At 35.3% G+C, this 27,737-nt stretch overlaps 1 protein-coding gene across 1 annotated transcript in view; it reads right to left on the bottom strand.

The window, feature by feature from the left end:
• LOC142336580 (uncharacterized) overlaps positions 1 to 27,737 on the bottom strand; it is a 62,979-nt gene that overhangs the window by 27,570 nt on the left and 7,672 nt on the right. Inside the window, exon 3 of the mRNA XM_075385490.1 lies at positions 5,175 to 5,375. Within this exon, the coding sequence (XP_075241605.1) occupies positions 5,175 to 5,375 (201 nt within the window). The remainder of the gene's footprint in view (positions 1 to 5,174; positions 5,376 to 27,737) is intronic.

The raw sequence follows: 27,737 nt of genomic DNA, 5'->3' as shown, positions 1-27,737 counted from the left end.
TGTGAATCGAAAAACTAAACAAATAATAAAATTTAATAAGAAACGAAACAAACAAATAGCACGTAATTTTTTTCCAAATGAAAATTGAAAACTTAGTATCGCTAGTAATTAGCACCTCTGAGTTCATTTGTCAGAAGCTGTATACGAATAAGCAACTGTATTACGCCTATTAAACAAGAGAACTACATAAAGAAAATTTCTAGAGAAAAAGGGAAAACCAAAACGTTTGGTGTTTTCTACCGTCCCTCAAATAAACAATTTAGGTATGCAAATTAGGGTCTATTTATAATAAAATTTTTTAATCAATGGCAAATGTAAGGGAGTATTATAAAGGTTTTTGTGAAAGGAGGAAGAGAAAATTTAAAAGTTTTCAAATTAACTTATTAATTTTATTTTATAAAACTCTGGGGGACCTACGATCGTTCCCAAACCTGCCTCCCAATATTCATTTAAAAACTGATTTGATTGAAATTTCACCGCGTTGACCAAATATGTCATTCTAGAGACGAGAACTAAAAAACAAAGTGAAAGACTGATTTTCCCCCAAAAATCTTGTTGCGTCAGGTGACACTTGAATGAAAGCTCTCCATGCGAATCAAGTTTTATCACTCATTTCCTGCAACAAAACTGAAACAAAAACGTGAAGAGATTCCCATTATTTTGTGCTTTAGATAAATTAAACAACTTTTGGGGAAAAGCAAGTATTCTAGTTGCTAAATTTTGGAGAATTAGTCTTGAAGGCACGCTCAAAAACATCACAACAGGATAGTGAAGCACAAGAGAATACAAGGGAAACAAAATGTTTTTCTTTTCAAACTCTTTCATAGAGACTCAAATTATTTTGCACCATACAGATTGTAAAAATTAGATTACCAGTCCCGTTGAATGGTATATATATAGGAGTTTCTTATTTCTTTTTGCACTTCAAATAGAAAAACAGTTAAATGTTTTTTATGCGGAAAATTTTTCTTATTTGCTGCAAAATACTGAACAAAAGCAGGCTCAGCAGTCAAAAGAGGGCTCAATGCTGTAACGATCAGCCAAATTGACTCTGTATTGGGAATTTGTAATCAATAGAACAGAAAAAAAAACTAACCGACTAAGCGTCGGAAGAATTGCTCTCGAACGAATAGTAGGAGCTCTAAGCAATTGCAGCCTGCTTCAGTCAGGTGGGGAGGAGGCAGGGAGGGGGAGCTTAAATTGGACTAAGAAATTCAATAGTGGGCCTCAAATAACCACATTAGAGGTTAACATATACCACTATTAGGATTTAAAGTTAAAAATGGCTCCAGTTTCGACGCATTTTTCATTTGACTTTTAGTATTAAATTGCCGCCAAATGAGTTCAGCTGCTTGAAATTTAGATGGGGAAAATATTTTAGATCAGGTGAAATGCAAAAAGTCAAGGGCGTAAAAGTCACTCGAGAAGTCAAAATTGTCAAGCGAAAATTTTTTTAAATAAAAAAAGACACACACGTTTACAATAATTGCTATGAACTTCGTTCAAGAGAAAAAAAACAGTCCTTTGAGGAAAAAAACGAAGAAGAATGTTCTCTTTGTGAACGCAATAGACATCTTCTCAATTTATACTTTGTTGACTTTAAACCTAGAGTTGTTTCAATTTAGTATCTCAAGTTAACTCAAAATTAATTGAATTATCCATTTACACAGTTCACCTGCGTGTGGTAGTTAAAAAACAAAAAACTTAATTATTTCAAAACAAAAAAATCAATTTAGTTTCACACTTTTCTTAAATCTGTCAGATAATTAAAGAATAATTTTTGCTCTTTTTTCAATTATTTTTCAAAATTACAAACTTTACAAATACAGATCAAATGAAATCAAACTTTCATAATAATTATAAAAAAAGGCAAAACTTGGCATACTCAACAATTCAAAATTTTGATGAATTTTTGATGAACCTCTTCAATTATATAAATCTGTTTGAAATTAAACCAAAGAGAAAGTTTTCTTATAGAAATTAAGTATTCGATGGAAACTGTTCTTTTACTTTTTGCAATCTCTTCCTCTCAGTGAAACATTAGAGTTTCAATTTTCTGTAGTTCAATAAGTTTTTGATTAAACAAAAATTGAAAAAACGTTACAGAACCTGTGAATCGAAAAACTAAACAAATAATAAAATTTAATAAGAAACGAAACAAACGAATAGCACGTAATTTTTTTTCCAAATGAAAATTAAAAACTTAGTATGGCTAATAATTAGCACCTCTGAGTTCATTTGTCAGAAGCTGTATACGAATAAGCAACTGTATTACGCCTATTAAACAAGAGAACTACATAAAGAAAATTTCTAGAGAAAAAGGGAAAACCAAAACAGTTAAACAAAGCTCCGTTTGGTGCTTTCTCCCGTCCCTCAAATAAACAATTTAGGTATGCAAATTAGGGTCTTTTTATCATAAAAGTTTTTAATCAATAGCAAAGGTAAGGGAAGATTATTAAAATTTTTGTGAATGGAGAAAGAGAAAATTCTAAAGTTTTCAAATTAAATTATTAATTTTATTTTATAAAACTCTGGGGGACCTACGATCGTTCCCAAACCTGCCTCCCAATATTCATTTAAAAACTGATTTGATTTAAATTTCACTGCGTTGACCAAATATGTCATACTAGAGACGAGAACTAAAAAATAAAACGAAAGACTGATTTTCCCCCAAAAATCTTGGTTCGTCAGGTGACTCTTGAATGTAAGCTCTCCATGCGAATCAAGTTTATCACTCATTTCCTGCAAAAAAATTGAAAAAAAAAAACGTGAAGAGATTCCCATTATTTTTTGCTTTAGATAAATTAAACATGTATTGGTGAAAAACAAGTATTCTAGTTGCTAAATTTTGGAGAATTGGTCTTGAAGGCATGCTCAAAAACATCAAAACAAGAGAGTGAAGCACAAGAGAGTATACAATGGAAACAAAACGTTTTCCTTTTCAAACTCTTTCATAGAGACTTAAATTAATTTGCACCATACAGATTGTAAAAATTAGATTACCAGTCCCGTTGAATGGCATATATGTAGGAGTTTCTTATTTCTTTTTGCACTTCAAATAGAAAAACAGTTAAAAGTTTTTTATGCGGAAAATTTTTCTTATTTGCTGCAAAATATAAAACAAAAGCAGGCTCAGCAGTCAAAAGAGGGCTCAATGCTGTAACGATCAGCCAAATTGACTCTGTATTGGGAATTTGTAATCAATAGAACAGAAAAAAAAACTAACCGACTAAGCGTCGGAAGAATTGCTCTCGAACGACTAGTAGGAGCTCTAAGCAATTGCAGCCTGCTTCGGTCAAGTGGGGAGAAGGGAGGTAAGGGGAGCTTAAATAGGACTAAGAATTTCAATAGTGGGCATCAAATAACCACATTAGAGGTTAACATATACCACTATTAGGAGTTAAAGTTAAAAATAGCTCCAGTTTCGACACACTTTTCATATGACTTTTAGTATTAAATTGCCGCGAAATGAGTTCAGCTGCTTGAAATTTAGATGCGGAAATTATTTTAGATCACGCAAAACGCAAAAAGTCAGGGGCGTAAATGTCATTCGAGAAGTCAAAATTGTCAAGCAAAAGTTTTGCATAAAAAAGACACACATGTTTAAAATAATTGCTATGAACTTCGTTCAAGAGCAATTAAACAGTCATTTGAGGAAAAAAACGAAGAAGAATGTTCTCTTTGTGAACGCAATAAACATCTTCTCAATTTATACTTTGTTGACTTTAAAAACCTAGAGTTGTTCCAATTTAGTCTCTCAAGTTAACTCAAAATTAAATGAATTGTCCACTTAAACAGTTCACCTGCATGTGGTAGTTAAAAAAACAGAAAAAAGCCTAATTAATTCGGTACAAAAAAATCAATTTAATTTCACACTTTTTTTAAATCTGTCAGATAAATAAAGAATAATTTTTGCTTTTTTCTCAATTATTTTTCAAAATTACAAACTTTAAAAATATAGATCAATTGAAATCAAACTTTCATAGTATTTATCAGAAAAAGACAAAACTTGGCATACTCAATAATTCAAAATTTTGATGAACTTCTGATGCTCGGTTACATTTTGTTGAAAAAAAAAAAAATTTGAATCGATCTTGATTCCAACTAATTAAAATAATTCTATCAATTGCGCATATTTTCAGTTTAAAAAGTTTACGGGAAAAAAAGATCTGTCGTGGAAACACATCGCTTCAAATTCTTTTCCGCAGATAAGGTCTGATTTTTTGTTAATATTTTTTTGCACTGTCTCGCACGAGCAGTCTTGTTTTTGTTATGAGGTTATGGTTTAATTGCTTATGTCTGTCTAATGCTTTGTGCTTCAAAGCACGTTGCCTGAGTGCAAACAGATTGTTTTAAATATGACGACGTTCTTTGCTAAAAAAATTTAAAGTAGATTTTCATCTTGTTTTATTGAGGACAAATTCCTTGGTTGACTGATACTGGTATGACTCTCTATTATCTATCAATGATCAACCCCAAATGACCCTAAAACGATGAATAGGAGCTCAAAATTATTCGGAGAGAAGTTGATCAATTTGTTTCAAATTATTTGGAAAATATAATTTTCTCTTTTCCGTTAAAAAAAATGAATAAAAAAGATAAAGAAGGAATCCGGTCATATTACCCATAATGTTTGCTTACAGTTAGTTCGTAAAATTTTTAGGGTGAACAGAGTGCAATTATTCAGGAGTCGTTAAAATGTGTCGTTAAATCAATATGCACATTTTGGCCAACATTCAAATATCTTTGAGACAAACAAATATCTGTTAATTTATATTTGAAAGACATAGAAAATTTTCTATAAATTTTTTCTGAATAATATGAAAACATTGAAGAATAAAAACATGAAGATTAGAAAACATAGTATTAGAAACTGACGATAAAAAATTTTCAGCAGATCTAAAAATTAGTCGAAAAAATTATTCGCCCACAAAAGTACCCTCTTTGTTTAAAAAATGTAATAGTCCTAAATTTCATGTATGCGCGCTTTATAAACCTCAAAACGCCATAAACAAAAATTTCATTGTCCATTCCACTATATCAATTTCGGTTAGCAAAAACTCCAAGAACAGTCAGAAGAAAAAACAATGCCAACAAATTCCAAATATTTCGTTCCGATTTTTTCAAGCCTGGTTCAAAATTTTTGATAATAGTAAAAACAAGCTCAACTAAACCTGTTCATGTCTGAGTTGAAGCATATCAATATGAGCTTGGTGTAGAGCATGCACTGAATCTAGCAGCAACTCCCAATGTCCCTCTGCAATGCCATGCCATGTGTCCAGTTGACTCTTTATTATTAGGCAATAGTGACTATCCAGTTTAGCCTTGTACCCAGCCATTTCCTCCTTCAGCCTTATCGAATACTCGTGCTCAACCTAGAGCAGAAAGCTCCTCGGCTAAATCGTTTTGAATGAAACTTGAACCTCAACTTCAAAACAGACACAACAAACGAATTTTTAAGACTGAGAAAGAAATTCAGAGAATTTTCATTAAATTAGAGTAATCTAGTGAAATGAAACTTGATAGCTTGGAAAAGAAACAGAATAAGCATCGGAAATATCCGAAGGTACAACTGGGGTGTTAAATCTATAATGTTCAATCTTTTAAATCTTCAAAGATCTGCAGCGCTGCTTGCAAAAAATATGGCAAGATATTTGAGCAAATTTAAAAGATCACACAGAGTTAAGGAGTAAAGGTTAACCTTAAAAAACTATTATTCGCTTCAACTGTCAAGGTAAATTTTATCCTAACTTATTCCAAAACTACCTTGATGATTAAGGTAAATTTACCCTCATTAACCTTAAACTTCTCCAAAACTTTCTTACTGTTTTACTTTAACAATGAGAGTCAATTCACCAGAAACGAAACGTAAATTCAAATAAAGCAAAATTATTCATAGAAATTAAGGGTAAAGTAAAATAGTAACAGAGAACAGATTGCCAGAAAATAGCCGCAATAGCTTCGTAGATCTGCAGTCTCAAAAAGATAGTAAAAGAATTAGACCAAAAAAAAATTCTTTTCATTGAACGCTGAGATGTCACATTTTGATTAGGAATATGTTTACCTAATTGCTGTTTCTATTAGCTGCTCTCAAATACCATTTAATTAGACTGTCACGCACTCACTTGACCTTATCTCTTTGAATGAAAATTTAGAAAAATCGATTTGAGAGTGAGGAACTCATTTTTTAGAGTGAAGTAAGTCAAATGTGACCAAAAACGTTATCACGTGAACGAAAGAACATAGCAGGACAAGTCCTAAAATACAATCTAAAAAATTGAATGAAAAACAGAACTATTGTAACTGACCAGCAGATCAATTGAACAATCCCAGCCAGAACGACAATCTCAAAAGTTGAGAAACTAATATAATCAAAAAAACTATAAAAAATATAAATATTGCTTAAACTCATGCAGCTTTTACCCTAAAGGACAAATATGACACACTTCAATATACTCATTAACTCACGCACAAGCCTTGAAAGAGATTCATTCATCCATCAACTAAGATCGATAAATGAGAAACATGACAAATATTTGAAGAGAAACAAACTGAAAAGTGTAAAACTTCAGAATCATTTCAATGTCTACGGAGGCTATCTAGTATCCCTTTTTACGCCTTAAATAGTTTCATTGGCTCATAAAGATCAATAAATTTGGAACAAGATAATTTTCGGAAAATTTGTAAACTTTAAATTTTTTGTCAAAAAATTGCGAAACCTTGCGTTGTTGAAAGATTGATAGTCAATCCATTACCTCCAGCTACTATGCAGTAACTTATTCTCAATTCCTAGAAGAGATTCCTGATCCCATGGTGTCAGAAAAACTCGCTGTTAAAAAATTTTCAAAAAAAGCTTGCAAGTTTTATTTTAAATGCAAATTTTATTTTAATTGCTGAAATATGTGACATTAAAAATTGAAAAATCGTTTAATGCTACTAGAAATCGCGCATTTACATATTATCAAACCTAGAGGAGATTCCTTTCAAACTTAAAGAATGTTCAAGGTTTATTCCTAAAATATGTGATATTTTAAAATGCTGAAAACCATTTCATGACCAATAAAAATTTTACAGTAGCCAATTAACAAAAAACAATGGGCATTTTTTTGGCACTTGGAGCTGGAAAAACTTAAACAATGACAATAAATGTTAAGATATTAGAAAATAAATTGCAAGTTTTCATCAATGAATTGCTAAAATTGGTGATGTTACAATGTTGAAAACCATTCTACTACTATCTTACTAATGCATTAATCTACTATCAAACCGTAGAGGAGGTTGCTTGACACCTAGGGCTAAAAAACTCCGAAAATTACAAAAGTTTTCAAAAACTAGAAAAAAATATGAACATTAGTATAAATTTGCAAAGTTTGTTTGGAGTACCAAAACATATACTACTTAAAATGATCAATGAAACTTGCAAAAGACCTTTAACAATTTTTACAAACCTCAATTTCAGACTATTTCAACAAAAAATTAGAAAAATGACAAAAAAACGCGATAAATTGCAACATTTTTGCCTCGAAAACTCCTAAAATGACCTTTTAACTTTGATTTACGGCCTTCCCAATAGCTTCACCACTCCAGGCACTTGGAGGATAAATAAACGCGGCCACAGGCCTCTATTGGAACTTGATGTCCGCCGAGCTTTACCTGTTTATCCATTTTTGAAAGCTCAACGTCCTGAAAAAAGGTGTGAAAACATCTTAGAAAAAGAAAAAGAAGACAGAGCACCAATACAATCCATTTCTTGGATTGCAAAAAATATTCGCTCCAAAAAGAGTGAAAAATGACATCAAGCACGAAATTCAGTTGAAATTGAAATAACGAATGAACACACAGCACAAACAGATTTGAAGTGATTGTGACCGCATATGGTCGTAACAGAAAACTTGATCACGAAATTTAAAAAAAACAAGTCCTGTCCTATAATTCAAAGAATTTTCAATGACAAAACGAAATAATTAGACCTAGAATGGGCTGTGAAGGAATTGTGGAAAACAATTAAAAATGAACAGATCATTAACAAAAGACAGCGCACCAATACAATTCCAATTCTTTTGATTAGAAAAACCAAGAGATGGCTAATAATAACCTCGGCTATTGCATTGCGGCTTTACAAAAGCTGACGTCAATTTCAGGTGTTTTTGGCAGTTTATAGCAGGATACTTATCGCGAATTCTTCTTTGAGCTGAAAAGCGAAAACAACTGACCTACTAATAAACGGTTTGCAGGGGCAGTGAATCAGTCAAAAATAGTTTCTATTGTCAATCAAAACAAGTACATAATAGGATCTGCTATTTTTGTAATAGAAAAAAATGCAGTTGTTTCATATCAAAAACCGTTTTCGGGCCAATTGATGCTCACTTTTGTTTAAAAATCCCTCTAAAGTATCCTTAGTTTCCTTCTCTTTGGCATCCTAATAATGTCTTTTTTGTTCAAAAAAAAGCTCGGCGCCTAACAAATTTTTTAAAAAAGAAGAATCTCAAAATTTACATTTTTGAAAATTAAAATGTTGCAAACAGAATTTAATGTCAATTTACAATAACACGAATTAGGTATTATTTAAAGTTTAGCTCAATTTAAGTTAAAGACAAAATATTGTTTACTTTACATTTACCTTATCATCAGTTCGCCTTAATTCCATAATGGTTATATTAAATTAAATTACTTGAGTGTGATCTTTGCTTGCGCTTGAATCAACAAAACCTAGCAGGATAAACAACAAAGATTAAACATGACAAGGTAAAATATATCAAGATTTCCAAATTAATCAAATTAACAACCTTGAGAAGTTGTTATGCGGATAAACAAGAAAACACCAGCCAGAAATTATGCGGATAAACAAAACTTACCAAGGTTCAGAACTAACTATAAAAATTTTGAATAACCCAGCTCCATGATTTTATTAACCAAACGTACCACTTTTTAAATATGCTGAAACTTTAAGATTGACCCGGAAGATAGTGCAAGTGTCTTTCAGCGCTGAATCATGACAGAATTCATCATGTGTTCTACCAGGGCCAGTTCTCTGAATATGTCCCACATTTTAATTTACAACCTGCATTTTTACTATCGCATGAGTCATCTCGCTGTCTTATTTCTGGGCATAATATTTCTATTTTCTGTTCCACTTCTGAGCATAAACAAATTATGCCACGCTTTTGTCAAAGAAGCGGTAATTACCGCATTTTTTGCGCTCTTTTGCTTGCTCAAGAGGCAAATATATTTTCTCTCTCTTTCCCTCTCGCTCGCTCACTCTTTCTCTCCAGTTACAAAAAGCATGCAAGACGAGTTTGAATACATGCAATAATTAATTAAGATGAATACGAAAATAACATGCAAACATAAAATACTAACGAAACGTAAAGGCAAGGAAGAACAAATTTAGTTCAAATCAAGAATTCATTAACAGTTCTGTTATGTGTAAACAAGAATTTCCTTGTTAGTTCATAGGTTCATCTTTGATCTGCTCGGCCGCACTGCACGGATGTCCACGGATGCCTCTCCACGGATGTACTAGATCATTTGGCTCTGTGCCTATGCACAGATGTCGGTGATCATCCCACCTCTGCAGCCACAGGTGTTTACCTGGTTCATAATGATGGAATGTGTTTACAACTGATTGACAAATTCGACCACCAGGTAATCCTCCACCTCCAACCTCCATCACCAACCTCCGCCACCGACCTCCGCCGCTGACCTCCACCGACCTCGGCCACCGACCTCCGCCGCCGACCTCCACCGACCTCGGCCACCGACCTCCGCCGCCGACCTCCACCGACCTCCGACCTCCGCCGCGGATTCCACCCCAAAGATGTAATTGCACCAATATGTGGTATAATTGGGGCTAGAATAGCTTTTGAGGGTATCGGCATTTTAAAAAAAATAATGCATGAAATCGAATTTTTCAAAATTTACAAAACTTTTTTCTTTGTATGTACAGTCTGATGATGAAAGAAATGTGAAACAATCTGTGCAGAGTGGGCCAATAATAAAAATGAGGCTGCGAAGAAAAGGGACAGACTGGGATGTTTCTTAATGGAGTCTGGGCAGTGTGGTAAAAGTTTTTATGCTGCTATTTGTCTGGTACAGTAATGGTTACAATTGAAAACAAATGGTACAGCAATGAAACTCACTACGGCCAAGGTCCGGGGATTCAAGTTCAGTATGCACTTATAGTACACAATTAATAGTAGATAAACCACCTTATAGTATATAAACAGGCAAAAGGAAGGCCAAAACAATGTCCCATCAAAAACTTAAAAAGTCATATTTTTGAAGTAATGGGCGAATCAGTTGTTTATTGGTGGCAAAAATGCAGTATGCATTGAAAAAAGGGGATCAGAAATAAAGATCTCATGTAAACTCAGAAAAAGAGATCTCAGAATTTCTGCCTCCTCACTTTACAATCTTTGATGAACCATGAATATAAAACCTAATGAAGCTGTAAGCTTTTCACAAATTTATATTATCTTTGGAGACATTGCCGTCGAATTGGCCGACAGTTTGATTTTAAAAAAGCAACAATTTTCATTTGAGTGACGTAAATGAGTGAAGAGAAGCATTTAAGATCGAACTAAGATTTCAAAAGCATCCATAAAATTGTACATGATAATTCAACTCTGTGCTAAATTCATCAAAAATTGCTTCAACATTTAAAAAAAAAAGAACATTGTTAATTTCCTCTGGTATACATAAGTATAAAAAGCAAATGGTAAAAGAGGCAATGTAAAGTTAAGAATATAACATTATGTAAAATTATAAAATCAATAAATTACTTAATTAAAAACTTGACCTTACATTTTTAAAAAACGGCCTAAAATGCGAGCATAAAATGTTCTCACAATTTTATATGTACATCGTGAAGATTAAAAATTAAAATTAAAATCTAATGCTCTCAATGTTATCTTTTATATCTGTTACTTTTGGGTCCTTCAAAAATTCTTTCCAAAAATATTCTTTAAGTTCTTTTTTTAAGGAAGCTTTCGATGTTGTTTTCAGTGTAATATTAGAAGGCAGACTATTATAATTTGGAATGGCTTGTGCAATAAAAGAATCAGTTAAAAACTTATTGTTCTTTCTTATATCGAACGTTACTTTTTTTGACCTGTCATGTTGTTTTATTCTCATGGTAGAGAGAGGTTCAATTTTATATGCTGGAAGATCGTTGCTGAGTAAGCGAATAAAATATTTTGAGCAACGATTTTTCAAGAGAACAGAAACTGGTAGTATTTTGTTGCGAAGTTTGAGATCTGTAGACCGATCGTATTTTCTCCTATTAAAAATGGATTTTATTCCCCAATTCAATTGTTTTTCTAAAGTTGTGAGTAATGACTTTTGCAACCCTATTAGAATTAGAGCGGAACAATGTAGATGACTTATTACTATTGCATTAAGTAACAAGACTTTCGTTTTCTCTGGTAAACTTCTACTTAGTGTATTCAAAACTTTTATTCCACTAGCCATTCTCTGAAGAATCTTTTTCACTTCTCCATCAAACTTTAGTTTGCTGTCTATAATATCGCCAAGATACTTCACACAATTTGATTCTGCTATTCTTTCATTGTCAACATTCAGAACAGTATTTGTTAACCTCTTCCTGGTGCTGAACACAATATATTCTGTTTTTTGTTTTTTCACTACTAACTGGGACTTTGCAAAAAAATCAATAATTTTTGAGATGTTATGTTCAAGTTTTGTTTTTGCCAATATTTCATCAGTGTCGGATGTAAAAAGTAAAGTATCGTCTGCGTACTGGACAACAGTGCAATCTTCTCCAACAATCTTTGCTAAATCGTTGACGTAAATGTTAAATAATAGAGGTCCTAAAATAGTACCTTGTGGAACTCCTCTCTTCAAATTTATCCAGTCCGATTCAATTCCATTCAGAACAACTCTTTGCGTTCTTTTTTTCAAATAATTCTCTATTAAATAGGTAGCATGTTCATCGAAACCTATATTTTCAAGTCTCCGTAACAGTATTTTGTGGTTTATAGAATCAAAAGCCTTCGAAAGATCTAAAAACGCCCCTGTAACATTTTTTTTCTTGTTGATTTCTAATCTTATTTTTTCTGTCGATTTCAGTATAGCATCAATTGTTGAAATTTGTTTTCTATAACCATATTGACTGGCCGACAATAATTGCTCCCTTTCTAGGAAACTTGTGATTGGTGAACTGAACGCCTTTTCAAAAATTTTCGACAAAGCAGGAGTGACAGAAATAGGTCTATAATTGAGTGGGTCTTCGGGATTCCCTTTTTTGAAGAGTGGAGTTACACAAGCTTTTTTAAGATCTTCTGGAAATTTTCCTTCTGTAATAAATTGATTAATGAGATAACATAGTGGTTCCGCTAGCGCTGCTTTAGCATCTTCTATTGCCCAAGCTGGTATTTTTGAAGGACCGACTGGTTAACTTGTATTCAATGAATCTATGAGCATATTTGTTTCCTTGGTTGTTATATATCGGAAATTGAAACACTTTCTCGGAGCAGTTTTAGGAGGAATGTTGTTTGTTTTTGCAAGCCAATGAACTCTCCTAGAGTCAAAAATCTGTAATTTATAAGATTTGCGATTTCCATGGGCTTTGTTATCTTATCACCAAAACTGTTTAATAAAGATTGAATTCTTGCTTGAGTCTTTTCTTTATTACGAAGATCTTGAACGAATTTCCATCTCGAATTTTCACTGTTTAACTCCATAAAACCTGAAAGAAGTTGTTTTTCTTTTTGACGGACTAAATCGTTTTTAGTTTTAATCTTCGCTAATTCTTGAAAACTTTCTTTTTGTTTCCTCACATATTCATTTTTCTTGAAGCAAGAATTTTGGTTTATCTGTTCTAATATAACAGGCTTTAATTGGAGCATGTAGTGCTAATGCTCTTTCAATAATTCTTTGAAATTCTAATAACATCATATCTCCTGTCACTGCACCGTAAAAGTGTCTCCAGTACCATATAACAACCAAGAAAAAGGAAAGGTTTAATTTGGATGGTAAAGCATACTTTTTGAAGTTACAGATTGCTTTGAATGAAGGTATTCGAGATGCATAAGGAAAACTGTAAAAAACATTCTGAAATACTATCGGAGGATATGAGTAGTACACATAGTATAACTATGAGTCGAAAACCTGCCATTTTTGGTTCTATCTGATTATAAATCATTACACGTTGCAAAATAGCTTAAAAACAGCAGAAACTGCAGCTAAAATCCATTTGTATAACGATATGTTTGTCTCCATGGTTTGTAAGTGTGAAAAATGACATCAAGCACGAAATTCAGTTGAAATTGAAATAACGAATGAACAAACAGCACAAACAGATTTGAAGTGATTGTGACCGCATATGGTCGTAACAGAAAACTTGATCACGAAATTAAAAAAAAACAAGTCCTGTCCTCTAATTCAAAGAATTTTCAGTGACAAAACAAAATAATTAGACCTAGAATGGGCTGTGAAGGAATTGTGGAAAACAATTAAAAATGAACAGATCATTAACAAAAGACAGCGCACCAATACAATTCCAATTCTTTTGATTAGAAAAACCAAGAGATGGCTAATAATAACCTCGGCTATTGCATTGCGGCTTTACAAAAGCTGACGTCAATTTCAGGTGTTTTTGGAAGTTTATAGCAGGATACTTATCGCGAATTCTTCTTTGAGCTGAAAAGCGAAAACAACTGACCTACTAATAAACGGTTTGCAGGGGCAGTGAATCAGTCAAAAATAGTTTCTATTGTCAATCAAAACAAGTACATAATAGGATCTGCTATTTTTGTAATAGAAAAAAATGCAGTTGTTTCATATCAAAAACCGTTTTCGGGCCAATTGATGCCACTTTTGTTTAAAAATCCCTCTAAAGTATCCTTAGTTTCCTTCTCTTTGGCATCCTAATAATGTCTTTTTTGTTCAAAAAAAAGCTCGGCGCCTAACAAATTTTTTAAAAAAGAAGAATCTCAAAATTTACATTTTTGAAAATTAAAATGTTGCAAACAGAATTTAATGTCAATTTACAATAACACGAATTAGGTATTATTTAAAGTTTAGCTCAATTTAAGTTAAAGACAAAATATTGTTTACTTTACATTTCCCTTATCATCAGTTCGCCTTAATTCCATAATGGTTATATTAAATTAAATTACTTGAGTGTGATCTTTGCTTGCGCTTGAATAAACAAAACCTAGCAGGATAAACAACAAAGATTAAACATGACAAGGTAAAAAATATCAAGTTTTCCAAATTAATCAAATTAACAACCTTGAGAAGTTGTTATGCGGATAAACAAGAAAACACCAGCCAGAAATTATGCGGATAAACAAAACTTACCAAGGTTCAGAACTAACTATAAAAATTTTGAATAACCCAGCTCCATGATTTTATTAACCAAACGTACCACTTTTTAAATATGCTGAAACTTTAAGATTGACCCGGAAGATAGTGCAAGTGTCTTTCAGCGCTGAATCATGACAGAAATTATCATGTGTTCTACCAGGGCCAGTTCTCTGAATATGTCCCACATTTTAATTTACAACCTGCATTTTTACTATCGCATGAGTCATCTCGCTGTCTTATTTCTGGGCATAATATTTCTATTTTCTGTTCCACTTCTGAGCATAAACAAATTATGCCACGCTTTTGTCAAAGAAGCGGTAATTTCCGCATTTTTCGCGCTCTTTTGCTTGCTCAAGAGGCAAATATATTTTCTCTCTCTTTCCCTCTCGCTCGCTCACTCTTTCTCTCCAGTTACAAAAAGCATGCAAGACGAGTTTGAATACATGCAATAATTAATTAAGATGAATACGAAAATAACATGCAAACAAAAAATACTAACGAAACGTAAACGAAATGAAGAACAAATTTAGTTCAAATCAAGAATTCATTAACAGTTCTGTTATGTGTAAACAAGAATTTCCTTGTTAGTTCATAGGTTCATCTTTGATCTGCTCGGCCGCACTGCACGGATGTCCACGGGTGCCTCTCCACGGATGTACGTGATCATTTGGCTCTGTGCCTATGCACAGATGTCGGTGATCATCCCACCTCTGCAGCCACAGGTGTTTACCTGGTCCATAATGATGGAATGTGTTTACAACTGATTGACAAATTCGACCACCAGGTAATCCTCCACCTCCAACCTCCATCACCAACCTCCGCCACCGACCTCCGCCGCTGACCTCCACCGACCTCGGCCACCGACCTCCGCCGCCGACCTCCACCGATCTCCGACCTCCGCCGCGGATTCCACCCCAAAGATGTAATTGCACCAATATGTGGTATAATTGGGGCTAGAATAGCTTTTGAGGGTATCGGCATTTTAAAAAAAATAATGCATGAAATCGAATTTTTCGAAATTTACAAAACTTTTTTCTTTGTATGTACAGTCTGATGATGAAAGAAATGTGAAACAATCTGTGCAGAGTGGGTCAATAATGTAAATGAGGCTGCAAAGAAAAGCGACAGACTGGGATGTTTCTTAATGGAGTCTGGGCAGTGTGGTAAAAGTTTTTATGCTGCTATTTGTCTGGTACAGTAATGGTTAAAATTGAAAAGAAATGGTACAGCAATGAAACTCACTACGGCCAAGGTCCGGGGATTCAAGTTCAGTATGCACTTATAGTACACAATTAATAGTATATATACCACCTTATAGTATATAAACAGGCAAAAGGAAGGCCAAAACAATGTCCCATCAAAAACTTAAAAAATCATATTTTTGAAGTAATGGGCGGATCAGTTGTTTATTGGTGGCAAAAATGCAGTATGCATTGAAAAAAGGGGATCAGAAATAAAGATCTCATGTAAACTCAGAAAAAGAGATCTCAGAATTTCTGCCTCCTCACTTTACAATCTTTGATGAACCATGAATATAAAACCTAATGAAGCTGTAAGCTTTTCACAAATTTATATTATTTTTGGAGACATTGCCGTCGAATTGGCCGACAGTTTGATTTTAAAAAAGCAACAATTTTCATTTGAGTGACGTAAATGAGTGAAGAGAAGCATTTAAGATCGAACTAAGATTTCAAAAGCATCCATAAAATTGTACATGATAATTCAACTCTGTGCTAAATTCATCAAAAATTGCTTCAACATTTAAAAAAAAAGAACATTGTTAATTTCCTCTGGTATACAAAAGTATAAAAAGCAAATAGTAAAAGAGGCAATGTAAAGTTAAGAATATAACATTATGTAAAATTATAAAATCATTAAATTACTTAAATAAAAATTTGACCTTACATTATTAAAAAACCATAAAATGTTCTCACAATTTTATATGTACATCGTGAAGATTAAAAATTAAAATTAAAATCTAATGCTCTCAATGTAATCTTTTATATCTGTTACTTTTGGGTCCTTCAAAAATTCTTTCCAAAAATATTCTTTAAGTTCTTTTTTTAAGGAAGCTTTCGATGTTGTTTTCAGTGTAATATTAGAAGGCAGACTATTATAATTTGGAATGGCTTGTGCAATAAAAGAATCAGTTAAAAACTTATTGTTCTTTCTTATATCGAACGTTACTTTTTTTGACCTGTCATGTTGTCTTATTCTCATGGTAGAGAGAGGTTCAATTTTATATGCTGGAAGATCGTTGCTGAGTAAGCGAATAAAATATTTTGAGCAACAATATTTCAAGAGAACAGAAACTGGTAGTATTTTGTTGCGAAGTTTGAGATCTGTAGACCGATCGTATTTTCTCCTATTAAAAATGGATTTTATTCCCCAATTCAATTGTTTTTCTAAAGTTGTGAGTAATGACTTTTGCAACCCTATTAGAATTAGAGCGGAACAATGTAGATGACTTATTACTATTGCATTAAGTAACAAGACTTTCGTTTTCTCTGGTAAACTTCTACTTAGTGTATTCAAAACTTTTATTCCACAAGCCATTCTCTGAAGAATCTTTTTCACTTCTCCATCAAACTTTAGTTTGCTGTCTATAATATCGCCAAGATACTTCACACTATTTGATTCTGCTATTCTTTCATTGTCAACATTCAGAACAGTATTTGTTAACTTCTTCCTGGTGCTGAACACAATATATTCTGTTTTTTGTTTTTTCACTACTAACTGGGACTTTGCAAAAAAATCAATAATTTTTGAGATGTTATGTTCAAGTTTTGTTTTTGCCAATATTTCATCAGTGTCGGATGTAAAAAGTAAAGTATCGTCTGCGTACTGGACAACAGTGCAATCTTCTTCAACAATCTTTGCTAAATCGTTGACGTAAATGTTAAATAATAGAGGTCCTAAAATAGTACCTTGTGGAACTCCTCTCTTCAAATTTATCCAGTCCGATTCAATTCCATTCAGAACAACTCTTTGCGTTCTTTTTTTCAAATAATTCTCTATTAAATAGGTAGCATGTTCATCGAAACCTATATTTTCAAGTCTCCGTAACAGTATTTTGTGGTTTATAGAATCAAAAGCCTTCGAAAGATCTAAAAACGCCCCTGTAACATTTTTTTTCTTGTTGAGTTCTAATCTTATTTTTTCTGTCGATTTCAGTATAGCATCAATTGTTGAAATTTGTTTTCTATAACCATATTGACTGGCCGACAATAATTGCTCCCTTTCTAGGAAACTTGTGATTTGTGAACTGAACGCCTTTTCAAAAATTTTCGACAAAGCAGGAGTGACAGAAATAGGTCTATAATTGAGTGGGTCTTCGGGATTCCCTTTTTTGAAAAGTGGAGTTACACAAGCTTTTTTAAGATCTTCTGGAAATTTTCGTTTTTAGTCGTTTTTCGTTTTCGTTTTTAATCGTTTTTAGTTTTAATCTTCGCTAATTCTTGAAAACTGTCTTTTTGTTTCCTCACATATTCATTTTTCTTGAAGCAAGAATTTTGGTTTATCTGTTCTAATATAACAGGCTTTAATTGGAGCATGTAGTGCTAATGCTCTTTCAATAATTCTTTGAAATTCTAATAACATCATATCTCCTGTCACTGCACCGTAAAAGTGTCTCCAGTACCATATAACAACCAAGAAAAAGGAAAGGTTTAATTTGGATGGTAAAGCATACTTTTTGAAGTTACAGATTGCTTTGAATGAAGGTATTCGAGATGCATAAGGAAAACTGTAAAAAAACATTCTGAAATACTATCGGAGGATATGAGTAGTACACATAGTATAACTATGAGTCGAAAACCTGCCATTTTTGGTTCTATCTGATTATAAATCATTACACGTTTCAAAATAGCTTAAAAACAGCAGAAACTGCAGCTAAAATCCATTTGTATAACGATATGTTTGTCTCCATGGTTTGTAAGTGTTGGCCCTACTCACGTATGCGCTTTGAAAATATTGCAAAGGTTGTAAACGAACAAGATTACAAGAAGTTAAAAGAAAATGACTTAAAACTGCATTTTTAATGAACGGAATTCCCTGCTGAAAGTTAAAATGTATGTCTTCGTAAAAGAGAGCATTGTAATTTGCCATTTGACTCAACATGTTGCACACAGGAGTATTTTGATTTTTTCAGTGTTTTCTTGTGTAATATACTCTCGCAGTTTTTCATTGAATTCGTAAATTTTTGTTGTTTGTCTGTTCGTTTTTCGGCAATTTTTTTAAGGGAGGCACTTCCATCAATACCAATGTTTCTGGGCTGAACTTTTCCTTTATTGCAGAGACAAGATCTTGGTAATCTGAGAATAATGTTTCTAAATGATCACTTTTTGTTTTAGAATAGCATTGGTCCCATCCTGTAAAATGACTGTTTTCATCTTTTTTTGATCGTAACCCTGTAATAATTGCAGTTTTTCCATTGTCGTCGAGCCTGGGTAAGCATGTATACTGCAGTCCTGAGGAAATGTACGATCTCTTACCAGGTGTTTGATGATACTACTACCAATTAAAAAATTTTCTGTTTTTTCCTCGATCTTTAATATTTCAAACTTTCGAATAAAAACGTCATTTTTTGCACTCGTGTTAATCGTTGGTGTTATAATAGCTGAAGTAGTTGTTACCTGTGCCGATTTTTTAAGGAATTCACTCACGGTTACCACATGCTCGGCGATGAGATTGTCCTCCTCTTCTAATTTTTGATAAAGTTCGCAGTAAATTTTATAAAGATCCGCTTTTGAATAACGATTAAACTTTTGGGCAGTCATCATCATGATTGGAATATATTACAGGAGGATATTTACAGGAGTAATTTACAATTATTGATATTTACAATTAGAACTTTGCTACAGAATCTGTTGCTTAAAAAGAACTATTGTGCTAACGTTTAAAACTAGCAATGCATAAGAAAGTGTTTAAAAAAAGGTCAAGAAGCAACTGTACAGAATGAAAGAAATGGGCGTTTTTGAAAGAAATGTGCGTTTTTGAAAGATATGTGCATTTTTGAAAGAAATGTGCGTTTTTGAAAGAAATGTGCGTTTTTGAGAGCAATCAAAAGGCCATGAAGATAAACTAGCTAAAATGTTGAAACAAATTAATTGCTCATATAACAAATCTTCTGAATCTTTCCTTTCGATAACTATCGACTGTTCTTTATTAACGTATATAATTACTGTTTTCCTTTTTAGTTGCAAAATATATCGTCCGTCTGTCCTGTTTTGAAATATTCTGACCCGTGTAGTTTCATAAATTTAGCGAGTAATGAATCCAATTCAAAACTGAAGCTTCATCTATCCGCCTATCAAAACAAAAATTTGAAGATGCATCGAGCAAAATTTTCAAAATTTTTCAGGAATGTTTTTTGTATGCTATAGAGAAGAATATAATGAAGACAAAACAATAAAACGTTTTGTTGGAAAGCCAACTATGAATGCAGACAGGCGAAAAGGAGGAAGCGAAAGCGGAGAGGGAACTCATCAAAAACCCTACATCCGAAAATTGTGTACGTTACAAATTGAGCTTGTGTGATTATCTTCAACATCATTCTGACAAATTCGAACGGAGGAACAGCTTAAATACCTTTTTCAAAACCAAGATCAATAATTTTAAGAACGAAATTCAATCATCAATGAAAGACGATTTCATTTTGCAAATTTGTCAGACTCAATGTTATTGGGCGTCTTTTACTAAAATGGATCGTTAATCGCTGAAAGAAATTCTGTCTGAACTGTCTAATTTATCGGCTCCACAAGATGCAATTCCGGCAAACTTCTTAAAACAGTATGCTGACATAGATAAGGAAAAATTCATCAACCTAATCATCCTATAACCGAAACAGAAATTATTCCAGGTACCCTTGAAATAAGTTTAGCGCGATGGTTTTTAAAACGAGATAAAAATCCTAATTCTCTAGAAAGCTATCAGCCAATTTGAAATCTGAAATTTTTGTCAAAACTACTAGAAAAAAGGTTGACAAGCAGTTCTCTCTCTCTCTCTCTCTCTCTCTCTCTCTCTCTCTCTCTCTCTTTAAAAGTCAACAGTCTGTATCCCAACTTTCAATTGGCATACTGTCATGGACACCCGACAGAAACCAACCTTCTTTTTGTTACTGAATTTAATTGTAGGAGGCTTGATATTGGAAAGAAAGTCTTACTTGTCTCACTTAATCTAAGGGCGTCTTTCCGATACGGTGTCGCATCAATTTTTACTGGAGATCCTTCAGGAGAAATATAGTCTGAGGAAAGTCGTTTCGACTTATTTCAAAATTTTTTGTAGCTCTGCTCTATTTCTGTTTTCGCAATTCTGACGCACAAAAAAAAATTTGAAAAAAGTCGAAACGACTTTCCTCAGACGATATCTCTTCTGAAGGATCTCCAGTAAAAATTGATGCGACACCGTATCGGAAAGACGCCCTTAGATTAAGCGAGACAAGTAAGACTTTCTTTCCAATATCAAGCCTCCTATAATTAAAGTCAGTAGCCAGAAGAAGGTTGGTTTCTGTAGAGTGTCCTTGGCAGTACGCCAATTGAAAGGTGGGATACAGACTATTGACTTTTAAAGAGAGAACTGCTTGCCAAACACTGCAGGATATGAATCATTGCAAGATATTCAAGTACCGCAAGGATCGATATTAGGACCAAGTATGTTAACTCTGTACTTGCCTCCCTGGTTGGATGTTCTAGATTAGTTGAAGCTTGTTTATCAATTTTAGGCCGATGACGATCAGTTCTTTTTTCAGCTAAATGCTTTTTGACAGGAAGCTAAATGCTTTTCGATTATGGAAAGAATTCGAGAAGTCTATTTTTCAAACTGTAACGGCTGCTCTCCTATCAAAGTCAAGGAAAACTTTACACCGCCCAGTTCGTTTTAGCGGTTTCAAATCTGTCCGGATATTGTGTTTTTGCAGTTAACTTTTGTGAACTGTATTATCCGCTATACTGTAGATTACCGTTGCATTACTTGTTGCACAATTAGCCTTCATAACTAATTGCCCGGCTTTGCTGTTTAACAAACTTGTTTCGCTCAGAATAACAAAATAATTCAAATTGAAACAATCAATTTTCTGTTGAGTTTTTGTTAATAACTCAATTTATAAATCGAAATTTCACATTATCTCGAAATACAGTCCTTGGTAATAGACCTAATAACTATTTGGAATAATAATTAACTTGGTTAATCAAGTAACAAAAAAGCGCGAACGCAAAGAAAATTGTTATCTGAATTTCCAATTATTCGCTTTAATAACTAATTTCTAGTCTTTAACTGGCCTCAATAACACCAATATTGAAACTAGGCTAGGCTTCGTTAAAATCAGTAAGAGAAACTGACTTTATGCTTTGCACAAAGTTTCTCTTCCTTAGGAACTTTGTTCCTCAGAAAGAAAGTTTTGAGAATATCAAAGTTAATTCTCTTTTCACAAGTCAAAGTTAAGTTAATACTGTACAATCACTAATTTGATCTACAGAAACAAGCACTGTATGTCAGTTTAATATAAAAAAAATTGCAGATTTCAACTGATTTTTGGTAGTTTTTCAAGCCCCTTTTATGCTGCTAGTCAGTTGGATTTACATGTCAAATTCAACTGTTCATTGGTTGTAGATAATAATGTCCACAGAATGTGAACATTTTTCCATAACGTCACTTTTTCAGTGTAAATTTGATGTCATGGGAAATTTGTTAACCATGTAGAAGTTTTGTCGAATATTCTGCATCAATAACAGGTTGATTCGCAATCCAATCGCAAAGAATCTGATGCAATACTGTTAAGTCGTAGTATTGTTTTGCTGGTGGTTGAGGTTGTTCGAGTTTGAGTTTCACTTCATGTATGACGATTGTGTACTAATAATAGTTGCTAAATAAAAATGTTGAACAAAATGAACAAATCTGTATGGCTTCAGTAGAATGTAGCATTAAATTTCGCTTGTCATGCTATTCTAACTTTAATGCTCGAAATGACCTTGAAGCGCTATTCAATTTGATTTCTGAGTTGCTAAGCTCAGCCGCAATATCGCCGGCCCTGTTTTCCATCGTGAAAACATCTTTCCCAGGTAGTACTGGGGCGAGCTTCACTACTGGTCTCTTGTACACTCCGTCGTTCGTTCGAACTATCGCTGATCGAATCACACCATCAGACCCATCGATGGTCTCCGTAACTCGACCTAGGTTGTAATATCTACGCTTATCGCAGTCTTCGATCAACCAAACGAGATCGCCTTCTTTAAGGGTTTCGTTCGCCGTAGATCGCCTTTTTTGTCGATTACTCAGAGCTGGCAGATATTCTTTACGAAATCTGTCCCATATGAGATTTGCATAGGCTTGAGTTTGTCGAAAGAGCTTTCGATGATCAACAAATTCCTCTGCGCATGGTAGATAGGGTAAGCAAACGTTCCTGTTGCCAAGCAAGAAGTGATTGGGGGTCAATGCTTCTAAGTCATTATTATCTGAACTGACTGGAGTCAACGGTCTTGCGTTCAACGTCTGCTCTACAATACACATCGTTGTTGAAAGAACCTCTTCGGTGACTGATCTGTTCCCCAACACTGCATACATTGCTTTCTTGCAACTTCTCACCAACCGCTCCCATACTCCTCCAAAGTGAGGTGCTGTGGGTGGATTGAACTTCCATCTGATTCCTTGTTGAATTAGATGTTCTTCTATCCCTTCTTTGTTCCATGCCGCAACGTACTCTGCAAACTCTCTTTCAGCTCCAACGAAGTTTGTCCCGTTGTCACTGATGATTGTAATTGGTTTGCCTCTTCGGGCAATAAATCTCATTATGGCATTGAGACAACTCGGTGTCCAACTTTGGTACCACTTCATTGTGCACCGTTCTCATAGTCAGACATGTAAAGAGACAACACTATCGCTTTTCATTTCTTCGCCCAATCTTCACAATGAAAGGGCCAAAGTAGTCGACTCCAACATTTGTAAAAGCTGTTGAAGCATCTAACCGTTCTTCGGGTAGATCTGCCGTTACTGGTGCTATCGATTGTGCTCTGCCCTTTCTGCAGGTAACGCACTTGTTCTTGATTGATCTTAATGCGTTCCGTATGCCTAGGATCCACATCTTCGGCTGAACAATGTTTCTTACAAGCTCAGTGCCCTCGTGTTGATTGTCCTTGTGCTCGTTTCGCAAGAATAATTCAACCGCATGATGTTTCCAATGTAGCAGAAATGGATGCTTTGCATTGAAGTCCAATTGACTTTTGCTTATTTGGCTCGAATAAGTCCTTCCTCATCTAGGAAAGGTGAGAATAGTAGGATTTTGCTGCCTTTTGGATTTTCCTTTTCAGTTTTCAGAGATTTCATCTCTTCACCAAACTGTTCTTGCTGTAGTAGTTTGAAGATCGTTGCTTTTGCTTTTTCTCTTTCTTTAATTCCGACTACGACTGTTGCTGGTTTGTGTTTGTTCAATGCTCGCTGTACGTATGCTACTGTGTTCATTATTCTGTTAAAGTTACTGAATCGTTCCCACTGAACAACAGCCTTCTTCTTTTCAGCCTGTATCATAAAGACTGATGAGGGTATATTCTCTTCATCTGATGCAAAGATTAGGTTCACTTGCTCTGGCCATTCACTTTCTGGTCGTTTTAAACAGGCCGGCCCAGTGAGCCACTCACTTCTCTTGAGTTCCTCAATGTTGATTTCTCTGGTGCCAATGTCCGCTGGGTTGTTGATACCGCTCACATGTTTCCACTGTGAAACATCAGTTGGATCTAGTATCTCAGCCACTCGATTGGCCACAAACACTTGCTGTTTACGATGGAAACTGTGTATCCATTGCAATACTGTAATTGAGTCTAACCAAAAACTGCAACTATTTATCTTCATTTCGTGCTCCTTGACTATCTGTTCTTTCAACCTCACTGCTATGACTGCCGCTTGCAACTTCAATCGTGGTATTGAAAGATGCCTCATCGGTGCCACTCTGCATTTTCCAATAACAAATGCTAAGTCAGCTGATATTCTTTTGGTAGCGAACGTAGATAGGCCACTGCACACATCGTGTCTTCAGATGCGTCAGCAAACACATGAAGTTCGGTTTTATCTCTCTCTCTCTCTGTTGAAGTACCTTCTATCGATGCTTGTTTCAGCCACTATTGGAAGTTGTTCTTTCCATCTCAGGAATTCTTCTTCTTTACTAGGCTCCACTTTGTTGTCCCAATAATGCCCATTCTTAGTCCAGATGCCTTTCAGAAGTCGTCTCATATAAACACTGAACGGAGCAAACAATCCGATCGGGTCGATTACTGAAGATACCAGTGACAGCATCTTCCTCTGGGTTATAGGGGTTTCCACTTCCTTGTTGGTACCTCTACACACCTGAAGGCTATCATCAGTAACGGTCCATTGCAGTCCTAACACTGAGGATCACTCCGTACTGGGTTCCATTTCGACTTGCTTCTTGTAGCTGATTGACTTCAAGTCTTCTGGGATTGCTTCGGTAACTGCGTCGTCGTTGCTTATCCACTTCTTCAATTCAAATCCATTTTGTGAGAGAAGAGGGTATAGTTGATTGAAGACGTCAATTGCTTCTTCCGGGGTTTCTACTGATTTGATGAAATCGTCAATGTAGAAGTTCTTTTGTATTGCTTTGTTGCTATTGGATACTCTTTTTTGTTGTCCAGTCCCACTCGCTTGAGAGCATAGTTTGCGCAAGTTGGAGAACTTTCAGCTCCAAATACATGACGCCAATATTCGTATATCTGAACAGGATCGTTAGTTACTGGACGCCATAAGAACCTCAAGCAACTTCTATCCTGTTCGGTAACTTGCACTTGTAGAAACATCAATTCGATGTCAGCTGATAGGGCTATTGGTCCTTCACGGAATCTGAATATTGTTCCAATCAACCCATGTAGCAGATCAGGTCCTGCTAGTAGCTTATCATTCAGGCATACTTCTTTGTACTTGGAGGCGGCATTGCAGACACGTCTTACTTTGCCAGGCTTGCTCGGGTTTAGCACTGGATGATGTGGCAAATACCATTATTTCCCGAAGGTACCTTTCACTTCGGACTCGTCCAATATCTTTACGAATCCTTTTTCTACATCTGTATCTATTGAGTGTTGATACGAACTCTTCAGGTTCGGTTCCCTTTGGAATCTTCGCTCCAGTGAGTAAAGCTGACCAAAGGCTGAGCTGTAGTTGTTCGGTAGGTTTGGCTCTGGTTCACTCCATAGCATTCCCACTTCGTACCGCTCGCCTGTGAACTTCATCGCACTCTCTAGCATCCTCTTAGCCTGCAGTTACTTCTGTGACTGACTGACAAGGTTGATTTTGGAAGCATTGGTTTCTATGTCCCACCAGGTTTGGATATTCTCAGCCACTTTCACATCTTCGGTGTAGGCAAAATGACAAAAATTTTGTCTTCTTTTGCCCGTCATGGGTCTACTGACCACCCATCCTAGCTCTGTTAGAACGGCGAAAGGTTCACTTCGTGTTCCTATCTTATAGTCCAATGGGCGTTGTAGGTCATAAGCATCTTGACCAAGGATGATGCCAACTTCCATCAAGTTGAAGCTTTTGTTGGGTAGAACGCTCAAGTGATTGAAGCTTTGCTTCAGCTTGTTATAGTTGTAGTTTGTGTTTCCCAAGGATACTGACGGGTGTGCAAACGCTTCGATTGAATGCACCTTTGAATGTAGTCCATTTATTTTGAGAGGAACCTTTTCTGTCTTCAGATCCTTCGTTCCGTGTATGCCAGCTATGTTGAGCGTCACATCGGTGCCTTGGGCGCGTAATTTCTCTTGCACACTTTGATCGATGATTGAAACCGTTGATCCACTATCGAGGAAAGCATATGTGTTCAGCCGGTTGCCTGTATTGAGACAGGGTTGGTTGTTGCCGCGCTTACGTTGACTGCGTGATTGCCTTCGTCCATTTGGTTTTCTGAGTGTAGCAATCGATTGTGCTTTTTGATGCATCCATTAATGCCGCACGCATTGACTTTACAATCTTTTATTGCATGTCCTTTGCCTAGACATCCGTAACATAAGCGTTGCTTCCTCACTGCTGCTTACCGATCATTCACACTCATGTTCCTGAATAGTGGACAGTTCCATATTTTATGAGTGCCATCAGCTAGTGGACAGTGATCACTTTGCGTTTGCTTCGTTTCTTTCACGTTCGAACTTGCACTGAAGTTCGATGTTTTCGAGAACCGTTTGTCCCTATTTAAGCTTCTTCGGTCTTCTTTTCTTCGGTCTCCCTTGAAAGCTGAAAACCCTTCGTGCACGAATGCTATCCTAGATAGCCACTTTTCAAACATAATCAGATGAGGCCAATCTTCATCTTTATCATCAACATAGAACCACCACTTCTCTTTGAGAATTTGGGGTAGTCTATCTACTGCCATATACAGTGTCGAGCTCAATTGCAGATCACCAATCTGCTTGTACTCTTTGAGCACATTCACAAAGTTCGAAACAATAACAGAGAAGCCGATCAGACCTGTTGAGTTGTGTGGTTTCAACTGACTTGCTTTGCGAAGACTCTCCAGTTGTGCATCAATGATCACATGAGGCCTTCCAAATTTCCTCTCCAGAATGCTCCATGCAGCACCATAGAACTGTCCAGAATAGCCCATTCCAGAGATCGCTGACATTGCCTTGCCTGTCAGTAAAGTCCTCAGATGGCTCATCTTCTCTGAGTCTGGTATTGGTCGTTGATCCACTGTAGCAATAAACATACTAGCCCACTCCGCCCATTCGAGGGGGTTCCCATCAAAGTTGTTCAACTTGACCTTTGGTAGGCTACTGCTACCCGCGTACCCAGTGTTGTATCGTAGCAGACCAGCTCTGTGGGAAACGTCCCGGTCTTCAACACTTGAGGATCGGTCTCGTGAACTGCGATATCGCGAGAAGTGACTTTGCCTATTCACTTCAGGGGTTAATTCGAAGTAAGCTGTTGATCGATCTGGTGTTAGAAGGTTATCGATTCTGCTGGCCCAGTCATAGACATCTCTCTTCTTGGGAGTCCAATTGAAGGGTGATTTGTCTCGAGCACTGGTTGATTGGGAACGAGCATCATCGTTCTCTAAAACTGTTCTCTTCACTTTGCGCTCTAGCTCGCGCTCTTCCTCCAGTAGTTGATGCTTGATTTCCAGTTCCTTCATTTGCATTTCCAGCTCTAACCTCCTCCACTCAAACCGTGCTTGTTCCAGTCGCATCTTGGTTTCGAATTCGATATCGAATTTCTTCATCTTTTCCTCTCGCCTTTGCTTTGCTGAAGATGTTTCCGAAACATTCTCTGTCTCTTGGCCGCTTGCTGTTGCTCCATTTTGCACTGTTTGAGCAACTGGGTTGTTCGTTGGGTAGTTTTTTTTGCTCTCGCTATGGTTCACTGCTTGGGTTGCGTTGCTTTGCTCTGCATTCATTGCTAGTTGCGTACCTTTGCTT

The sequence above is a fragment of the Convolutriloba macropyga genome, chromosome 3 (assembly GCF_964194025.1).
Source record: "Convolutriloba macropyga chromosome 3, txConMacr16.3, whole genome shotgun sequence".
Taxonomy (NCBI): Eukaryota; Metazoa; Xenacoelomorpha; order Acoela; family Convolutidae; genus Convolutriloba; species Convolutriloba macropyga.
Note: the sequence above shows the minus strand (reverse complement) of the source record. Positions and strands in the feature narration are given on the sequence as shown.